Source organism: Carcharhinus amblyrhynchos, chromosome 14, assembly GCF_965287045.1.
Source record: "Carcharhinus amblyrhynchos chromosome 14, sCarAmb.v2.hapA, whole genome shotgun sequence".
In the NCBI taxonomy this organism is placed as follows: domain Eukaryota; kingdom Metazoa; phylum Chordata; class Chondrichthyes; order Carcharhiniformes; family Carcharhinidae; genus Carcharhinus; species Carcharhinus amblyrhynchos.
Window position 1 is genome coordinate 4,318,777 of NC_137337.1, and position 10,308 is coordinate 4,329,084.

Sequence of the window (10,308 nt, forward strand, 5' to 3'; positions counted from 1 at the left end):
AGATTGAAGCATGTCTGATTCAATGTGCATGAGTGCCAGATGACTAAGTTTCTCATTGCTCATTGTTGAGCGCATATAGTTTTTGATCCTCTTCAGTGCTGAAAATGAACACTCACCCGAACAGTTAGTGATCATTAAGGACAGATAAATTCTAAAGCAAATGTACTTATTTGGATACACCTCGTGCAGTTGCTCTCTTGTCAGAGCTTGATACATCCCATGGGATGTATCATCAGATTGTCCTTGAATGTACTTCTGAAAGTGGACGAGCTCTTCCATAAAGCCCAAGTCAAAGTCATCTGGATAAACCTGTATAGGGTATTTGCTGCCTTTTTAAGTGCGTTGATATCAATATTGCAAATATGAGAAAGAAATCCAAATCCGTTGGACTCTGGCTGGTGAGTGGTGACAAGGAGTCATTTGTTGCGTTGTAAACAACAATGGCGGCGTACAAACAAAAGTCTGTTTTGATGTTTTCACAGGCAATAAATGTGCTCAACAACAGTTTTGATGATGGATTATGCAGTGATAATAGTGGGAGTGATTTAGATGCTGAGGATTTTGATGTTAACATTGGTGAATTAGCAGGTGATGATCATGAATTTGATGATATATTGATAGCACTGGAGGCAGTGGTGACAATCATTGTGCTGTGGTGTGGGACTAATACTATGTGAGGGTGAATGTTGAAAAAAGTACTATACGTAACTAAGTGTGCACTAAAATAATTATGTATACATGCTATAGCATGACAATAAACTCTTTGTTGCATTTATTTACATGTAGTACAAGTCTGGAGGTGAAGCTCCTCTATTTATAGGTATTTGTTATATTAATTCACCCACAGGGTATAGTTATGAAAATTTATTCTCCCTTAAAAGGGTTAAACCAATTTTTGTTTGCTCTTGGGCTCCGCTCTCTTCCAAGCCCCTAGGCTTAAACCTACTCAGTCTAATGGTTAATCCACCACTGGGAAAAGGACCATTGATACCTCATGTCAGTCTGTATTTTTTACTCAGGTATGAATATTTTCTCTTTACATTTCATATCTCTTTTGTTAACTGCCAATAGATAGCAAATCAGCCGTAGGAACCTGGGCTAATTTTACCCTCCCTAGCCCAGGATAATTTTGATCGTTTTTTTTGCCGCTGGCCCAGCTGAGCTAAATTAATTCAGCCGAAAGCACAAAGAAACTTCAATGTTAATAGTCCTTGTGATTTATCTACACAATAGCTAAACCAATAACACCTTCAGAAGAGCTCCTTCAAGATAATTTTGAAAGTTAATCAAGTTGAACATTAATTAAACAGTAAGACTGGCATTGACATTGTGCTTTTCTTGACTACTGTATATCTCATAGTGCTTCAGAGTGTAATCACTGTTGCCATACAGTCATAGAGTCATACAGCATGGAAACAGGCTATTCGGCCCAACTTGTCCATGCTGCCTTTTTTTTTAAAGCCCTAAGCTAATCCTAATTACCTGCATTTGGCCCATATCTCTCTATGGGGAACCGGTGGATGTGGTGTTTTAGATTTCCAAAAGGCATTTGATAAGGTGTCTCACAAAGGTTGCTACAGAATGTTAGGGTGCACAGAGTTGGGGGTAAGGTGTTAGCGTGGATAGAGAATTGGCTGCCTAATATGAAGCAGAGAGTTGGTATCAATGGGTGCTATTCTGGTTGGCAGTTGGTGACTAGTGGAGTGCCGCAGGGATCGGTGCTGGGGCTTCAACTGTTTACCATTTATATAGATGATCTGGAGGAGGGGGCTGAGTGTAGGGTGACGAAATTTGCTGATGACACGAAGGTGAGTGGAAAAGCAAATTGCGTGGAGGGTGTGGAAAGTCTGCAGAGGGATCTGGATAGGCTGAGCGAGTGGGCGAGGACCTGGCAGATGGAGTATAATGTTAGCAAGTGTGAGGTTATCTACTTTGGCAGAAATAATAGTAGGAGGGATTATTATTTAAAAGGCGAAAAGCTGCAGCATGCTAAGGTGCAGAGGGACCTGGGGGTCCTTGTGCACGAGTCGTAAAAACCCAGTCTGCAGGTGCACCAGGTGATCAAGAAGGCGAATGGAATGTTGGCCTTTATAGCGAGGGAGATAGAATAGAAAAGTAGGGAGGTCTTGCTGCAACTGTACAGGGTACTGGTGAGGCCGCAGCTGGAGTACTGTGTGCAATTTTGGTCGCCGCACTTGCGGAAGGATATATCGGCCTTGGAGGGAGTGCAGAGAAGGTTCACTAGGCTGATACCGGAGATGAGGGGGTTGGACTATGAAGAGAGACTAAATAGACTGGGTCTGTACTCGTTGGAGCTTAGAAGGCTGAGGGGGGATCTTACAGAGACGTATAAGATAATGAAGGGGATAGATAGGGTAGAGGTAGAGAGATTCTTCCCGCTTAAAAGGATAGCAGGACTAGAGGGCACAGCCTCAAGATAAAGGGGGGCAGTTTAGATCAGAGTTGAGGAGGAACTTCTTCACTCAAAGGGTGGTGAATCTCTGGAATTCTCTGCCTGTTGAAGAGGTGGAGGCTTTCTCGCTGAATATATTTAAGTCATGGGTAGATAGGTTTCTGATAGACAGGAGAATTAAGGGTTATGGGGAGAAAACATGAAAGTGGAATTGATCCACTTCAGATCAGCCATGATCTTATTGAATGGCGGGGCAGGCTTGAAGGGCTAGATGGCCTACTCCTGCTCCTATTTCTTATGTTCTTATACCCATCTTATCGATGTAATTATATAAATGCTTTTTAAAAGACAAAATTATACCTGCCTCTACTACTACCTCTGGCAGCTTGTTCCAAACTCACCACCCTCTGTGTGAAAAAAAATTGCCTCTCTGGACACTTTTGTACCTCTTCCCTCTCACTATAAAACTATATCTTCTAGTTTTAGACTCCCCTACCTTTGGGAAAATATATTGACTATCTACCTGATCTGTGCCCCTCGTTATTTTATAGACCTTGATAAGATCACCCCTCAGCCTCCTACCCTCCAGAGAAAAAAGTCCCAGTTTATCCAGTCTCTTCTTATAACTCAAACCATCAAGTCCTGCTAGCATCCTAGTAAATCTTTTCTGCACTCTTTCTAGTTTAAGAATATCCTTTCTATAATAGGGTGACCAGAACTGCACACAGTATTTCAACTGTGGCCTTACCAATGTCTTGTACAACTTCAACAAGATGTCCCAATTCCTGTATTCAATGTTCTGACCGATGAAACCAAACATACCAAATGCCTTCTTCACCACTCTGTCCACCTGTGACTCCACTTTCAAGGAGCTATGAACATGTACTCCTAGATCTCTTTGTTCTGTAACTCTCCCAATGCCCTATCATTAACTGAGTAACCCCCTACCATTAACGCAGTATGTAGGAACTAATGCAATGTAGGAAACAAGGCAGTTAATTTGTATACAGAAAGCTTGTACAGAGGCAATGTGATCAAGACCAAATAAGCTATTTTGGCATGATAAACAAAATACTGCAGATGCTGAAATCTGAAATAAAAACAGAATGCTGGAAAAACTCAACATGTCTAGCAGCATCTCTAGGGAAAGAAAACATTTAAAATTTAGAGTCTGTTTGACTCTTCATCAGAACTAAAAAAGAGTGAAAATGTGTTGTATATTTTACTGTAGATTTGATTTGATTTATTATTGTCACACGTATTTACAGTAAAAAGTATTGTTTCTTGCGCAACATACAAAAAAAGTATCATTCATAGAGAAGGAAACGAGAGAGTGCAGAATGTAGTTACAGATATAGCTAGGGTGTAGAGAAAGATCAACTTAACATGAGGTAGTCCATTCAAAAGTCTGACAGCAGCAGGGAAGAAGCTGTTCTTGAGTTGGTTGGTATGTGATCTCAGACTTTTGTGTCTTTTTCCCGACGGAAGAAGGTGGAAGAGAGAATGCCCGGGGTGTGTGCGCTGAGGCAGCGGGAAGTGTAGCCAGAGTCAGTGGATAATGACAGTTCCACTCAGGTGGACAATAGAGAAGGTACATTGTAAGTGATAGTGTGGTCAACCATGTGAAATGCTGCAAACAGATCAAAGCAAATAAGGAGGAATAGAGCACAGAAATTTTCATTTGATTGGTTGACCTTTTACATAATTTCAACATTGATGCAATGGAAACATCTCCAAATGTTCATACACAAGACTAATTAATTATATCATCTTTGATTTTAAAAAATGCAAAGAAACATTTATGCAGACTGAAAAAGATTTCTCCTACTTCTTTCCAACATACATTTTAGAATTAGAAGGAAGGAGATTGAAGGTCTCAGGACATCCCAACGTGATTTACAGTTAATTAGGCACTTTTGAAGTGGCTATTAGAATTTGGAAAAGTAGTAACACAATTATGAATAGTGAGATCCCACAGCAGCAATGACTGCTGATAATCTGTTCTAGTAATATTGGTTGAGGGATAAATATTGGCCAGGACCATTCAACAACAACAACTTATATTTATATAGCATCTTTAATGGAAAGAAACATCTCAAGGTGCTTCAGCGGAGCATTATAAGACAATGTATGACACCAACACATATATGGAGAAATTTGAACAGATGACCAAAAGTTTAGTCAAAGAGGAAGTTTTGAAGACTAGAGTCCGAGGCTTAGGCAATTGAAGACACCAATGGTGCAGGCATTATAATTGGAAATAAACAAGAGGCCAGAATTAGAGAAATGTAGACATCTTGGACAGATGTAAGGTTGGAGGAGATTACAGAAATAGGGAGGGGAAAAGCCATGAAGAGATCTGGGAAAAAGGGTGAGAATTTTAAAGTCAAGATGTTGCTTGATTGGGAGTCAATGTAAATCAGTGACTGCAGGGGTGATTGGGGGAAAAGATTTGCTGTGAACTATGATACCAGCAGCTGAGTTTTAGATGACCTCAAGTTTTATGAGATAGTATGTAAGATGCCAGCCAAGAGCGCATTGGAATAATCAAATCTAGAGTTAATGAAGACCTGAATGAGGGTTTCAACAGCAAGTGAGTTGAAACAGAGAAAAGTCAGGTAATATTATGGAGATGGAAGGATGCAGTCTTAGTGATGACTATGAGGTCAGAAATCACCTCAGAATCGAACGTGCCACCAATGTTGTGAACAGTCTGTCTTAATCACAGAAGGTTGCCGGGGGAGAGATGAAGACTGCAGCAATGGAAAACAATGGCTTCAATTTTCCCAATATTAACTGAAGAAAACTTTTGCTTATCCAATCAGAAAAGCAGTCTGATAATTTACTAACAGGAAAGCAGTTGAAAAGGTGATGGCAGGGTAGGGCTGGGTGTCATCAGCATACATGTGAAAACTAATGATATTGTAATAAATCCACAGAGGTGAAGGTCCCGTCACTAAATGTTCCTTTATTTACAAGACATACTACACAACAGAGTGCTCCCTACTTCAGCGGGCAGAGAGACTGACACACCTGCTTTAAATAGGGAACATGAGGCTTCCTAATTGGGCTAAAAATCAGGGGCATCTTTCTTATAAAACCCAGCAAGGAGGCTCACGCTGCAACCTGGGATTGAACCAGGATCCTTTAGATCTTTGGTCTAACGCTCTCCCAACTGAGATATTTCAGTTTGCGCTAGGACTCAGTCAGGGAGTTCATACTTGAGCAGACCAACCTCATTTACCTGACTGAGGTCATCACAGATATGCATTCAGATTATGTCACCAAGGAGCTGCATGTGGCTGAGAAACAGGAAAGGGGCAAGGACAGATTCTTGTGGGATAGCAAAGGTAACAATGCAGGAGCAGGAAAAGAAACATTGCAAATGATTCTCTGGCTATGATTAGTTAGTTAACAATGGAAACATTTGAGAGATATCCAACCTGCTGGACCACAGTGGGGAGCATAACGTGATAAACTGTCATAGGTTGTAAGCAAGCCATGGGGACAAGGAGGGAAGGTTGGTAGTAGTCACAACATTGGTGTCACATTTGATCCTGAGATCATTTCCAACCTCATATTTGGACCACCACTAAGAATGGCATCTTTCCACCCCCACTATGTCACACGACTTTGTCCATCTCAACTCATCAGCTACTGTTACTTTGATAAAAGTCATTTCAGTGCTATGGCATGTGCTGAAACCTGACTGAATGATTGAAACATGAAGTTCCAGGTAAATTCTGAATTTTTGAGGCTGTAACATGTTCAAGGACTTTGGTGAGGAAAGGGACGTTGGAGAGGTGATAGTAGTTAGCAAGGAGAGTGGGATCAAGTATTCTTTTGAGGAGAGGTATAATGATACCAGATTTAATGGAGTGAAGGACAATACCTGAAGAGAGAGGAACATTGACTTAGGACTGGTATGGGAGGCCAGAAAATAGGTTGGGTCATCAGCAATCAAATGGAAATAGTGTAGGAATAGGATTGAGGGAATAGAATGTGGGTCTCACAGAAAATATTATTTTACCATTAGGAGATATGTGAAAGAAGCTAGAGAAAGGTACATGTTCAGGGCTATAGCACTAATGTAGTATTAGAGCATGAAATAGAACTTGCCTGTTCTTCTTCAAAGTAAGACCATGGGATCTTTTATCTCAAAATGTGTTACTGGAGTGCATCATTTATGGATAGACTTAAAAAAAAACTTCAAAAAACCATCACCATATCTTCCTGCAGTTACAATAGAATTGATTGTTAACATTTCCAAGCGTTGGTTTTCAAGCTAAGCCAATTATAAATGTCTAGGTAAGTTTCAAAGCTCCAAAACCACTTCTCTCAGAAGGGGACTGAGTTCACATTTTGATTGACAGCTTTAAGAGACTGTTCAAGGATTAACTGTCTTTGTCTGATTACTGAATTAGAAGTTTGTTTTTTTATAACATATTGACCATTTGAGATGATTTGGATGGGTACCATGAATGAAAGTTTTTTTCAGTATCAAGAGTTCTTATATTTACTTTTCATGAAATGTGGCAAGGCCAGCAATTGCTGTCCATCCCTAATTTCATGGAACAAAATGATTTCTTAGGCCATTTCAGAGACCAGTTAAGAGTCAACCACATCACTGTGGATCTTGGAATCCCACATAGGCCAAGCTAGATAAGGATGACAGATTTCTTAAAGGACATTGCGAACAAGTGAACCAGATCAGCTTTTACAACAATTGATGACAGTTTCAAGGTCTCTATTATTGATACTAGCTTTATATTCCAGATTTTATCAATTGAATTTAAATTCTACCACTGCCATGATGGGATTTGAGAACATGACTTGAGAGCATTAGCCTGGAACAGCAGATTATTACTGCACTGACATTACGACTACATTATCATCTCCCCATAAAATTTTAGAAGCTTTTTCTCATTTACACATGGTCCCTGAGGTCTACCCATATTAAATGGTGGATGAGTAGTTTTCGAGGTGGCATAGCAGGGTGTGGGAGGCTTAGATGAGATCAAAGTTACATTCAAGGCCTAGGTGAATGGGCAGTCAAACACAGGTGTGGGCGGACTATCAGGCCTGAAAATTATATTAAAATTTATACAAATGGGGACCCGAACGTTAAACATCGAGACTCTTGTTATTTCATTGGTGGAGGTGAAGACGATTGGAATGGGAAATGCCACTAGTGTAAACCATATTTTGGGTCTCCTGTGGGATTTCAGGGTTGGAAACTTCCACCCCAACTCTTTTTTGTACAGGATTACATATATTACTGTTAACCTGTTAACCCTTTAATTTTCTTGAACAATGATGATGATTATTCCATGCAACCACACGTAGCTTGCTCCAAGAGTATTGATTCCACAAATAAACACGCTAGCCTGCAATTCTCCATCTCTTAACAGTAATACATACTTCCACAGCCTTATCATCACTTTGTATTTACGGAGGGAAACTAGTCAAAACATTTTTCTATGGTTCTAAGTAAGAAGCGGTGATTTAAAATTTCCATTTTTGTTTTGAATCACAGGTATATAAAAGGCATTAAATGACCGGCATCAGCAAAGTTCAAAATGATGGGAAACATTACACAAAGCAATTCCAACTGCTATGTTGATACCAGCGTGGAGTCTGTCTTGGTCCCCATCATGTACATGGCTGCATTTTTCGTCAGCTTCCCTGGGAACTGTCTATCCATTTATGTGGCATGCTTACAAGCAAAGCGAGATAATGAGATTGGTATCTACCTACTGAACCTGTCCTTCGCTGATATCTTATACACACTGACACTGCCTTATTGGTTCATGGACTACTTCAGCTCTAATCCCAACAAGACACTGTATAATGTGCTCATTGTCGTGATGTACAGCACCATGTATTTAACTCCCGCATTCCTCTGCTGTATCTCCATGGATCGCTACCTAGCTATAGCCCATCCACTTAAGTATTTTGAGCTTAGGACAATACGGGCAGCAATCCTGGTCAGTGCAATCTGCTGGACCATTCAGTTGATGTTTCATGCATTGTTGCTCCACAAGCAGGATTTTTTCTCCAACTTTGCCTCCTCCTTGGCCTATGTAGAGGTTTATCCAATGAAGTCAACCTTTATTGTTGAATATATCTCCCGATTCACTGCTGGATTTTGTTTGCCTCTGACCCTGCTCCTCTTTTGCTCTCAGCGCATTTTCAAAGCCATTGAAGGCAGCACTGCCACTGCGGAAAATGAGAAGGAGAAGATTGCAAAACTCTTACTTCTGCTGCTCCTGGTCTACGTCATCAGCTTTGGACCATATCAAATTATAATGCTGGTCCGCAGTCTCCTTGAACCAGGAAACTGCAATTTTGCCCAAAAAATATATACTTTTTACAAAGTAGCCTTTGCGCTTACTGCTCTCAACTGCGCTGCTGACCCGATTATCTACTGCTTGCTCTGTGATTCTGCCAAACAAGATGTTAGTAACTTGGTCATGACAATGAAGATCAATCTTCAGAGATTGTATGCCAAATTTAACCTTTGAATGAACAGTCCAATGACTCAGGCTGGACTCCATCTAGTCTATTCTGAGCACCTGTTCATTGTAACAATTGTTTGGATTAATAGTGTCATTATCAGATAACATATTACAATGAGCAACATAAGCAGAATTAGAATAGAACATCTAAAATGTGCTCAAACAGGCAAGATTTAACCAGCACTTTAAAGGAAACAAAAGAGACAAAGATGAGCAGGACAGGATTTGACAGGGAGTTCCAGCGATTAAGTCTTAGGCAGTTAGAAGTATGACCGCCAATGATGAGAGACAGAGAGTGATGCGCATGAGGCCAGATTTAGAGGAAGCATTCCACTGCATGCTGCACATCACAACTTTGACTGTATAGCTTCCCTTCCTTTTCACAACCCAATAGAACTGAATGGAACATCCTATGTGCATGTTTCCACTCAGCTGTCACTTAAAATTATTTTGCAGCCTTATGTATTCACAGGATGCCAATTTGAATAAAGCAATAATTCAGGTGAATGCTTGGCTATTTTTCAAATCTTGAAATTTGGCAAAAGATGGGGTAGAAATAGGGTGGTAGGGCCACCAGACTGTCAACAGCCATCCCATTTCTATTGAGGAGAGGGTGTCAAAATTGCCCATTATGACACAAAAAATCAAAATGTGAACTTACCTTTTATACTCATGTCCTCCTGACCATGGCGTTTAATTGAACATAATATCCATGTACATTGATATAGACACACAAGATTGCTTCTGGATCCTCTGTATGTCATTGGACCAATTTTTCAAAGACCAATGAGGCTGCTCCTTGGAATACCTACTCAAAAGCCAGGATAAGTGGTGGCAATTTAGAAATCTAGTTCAACCACTAACATCTCTGTGATAGTATAGCTCATTTAAAGGGTGTACCCTGATGGCCACATGGCCGGGTCAGACCTTACGGAGTGTCGAGGCAGGAAGCTGGGCCAATTGAGTACGAAGGCACATAACCCGGTCAGGAAGAATCAGCATTAGAGCCAGGAAGGAGTTGTCTACAGTCACATAGTTATTTTGTCGAACACTATTTAAGAACATAAGAACTAGGAGCAAGACTAGGCCATCTGGGCCCTCGAACCTGCTCCCCAATTCAATAAGATCATGGCTGATCTTTTCATAGACTCAACTCCACTTACCCACCCGCTCACCTTAATTCCTTTACTGTTCAAAAATTTATCTATCTTTGCCTTAAAAAAATTCAATGAGGTAGCCTCAATTGCTTCACTGGGCAGGGAATTCCACAGATTCACAATCTTTAGTGTGAAGAAGTTCCTCCACAACTCAGTCCTAAATCTGCTCCCCCTTATTTTGAGGCCATCTCTCTTAGTTCTAGTTTCACCCATCGATGGA

At 40.5% G+C, this 10,308-nt stretch overlaps 1 protein-coding gene across 1 annotated transcript; it reads left to right on the forward strand.

The window, feature by feature from the left end:
• Positions 1 to 505: 505 nt before the first annotated feature.
• LOC145352203 (G-protein coupled receptor 4-like) lies at positions 506 to 10,105 on the forward strand. The gene is made up of 2 exons (XM_080201934.1): positions 506 to 588; positions 7,950 to 10,105. Exon 2 carries the CDS (start codon positions 7,993 to 7,995, stop codon positions 8,935 to 8,937), a length of 945 nt encoding a protein of 314 aa, XP_080058060.1. The 5' UTR covers positions 506 to 588; positions 7,950 to 7,992; the 3' UTR covers positions 8,938 to 10,105.
• The last annotated feature ends 203 nt before the right edge of the window (positions 10,106 to 10,308 follow it).

Bases quoted from the DNA above. Each gene is read 5' to 3' on its own strand.
- LOC145352203 (XM_080201934.1), top strand. From the start codon at position 7,993: ATGATGGGAAACATTACACAAAGCAATTCCAACTGCTATGTTGATACC.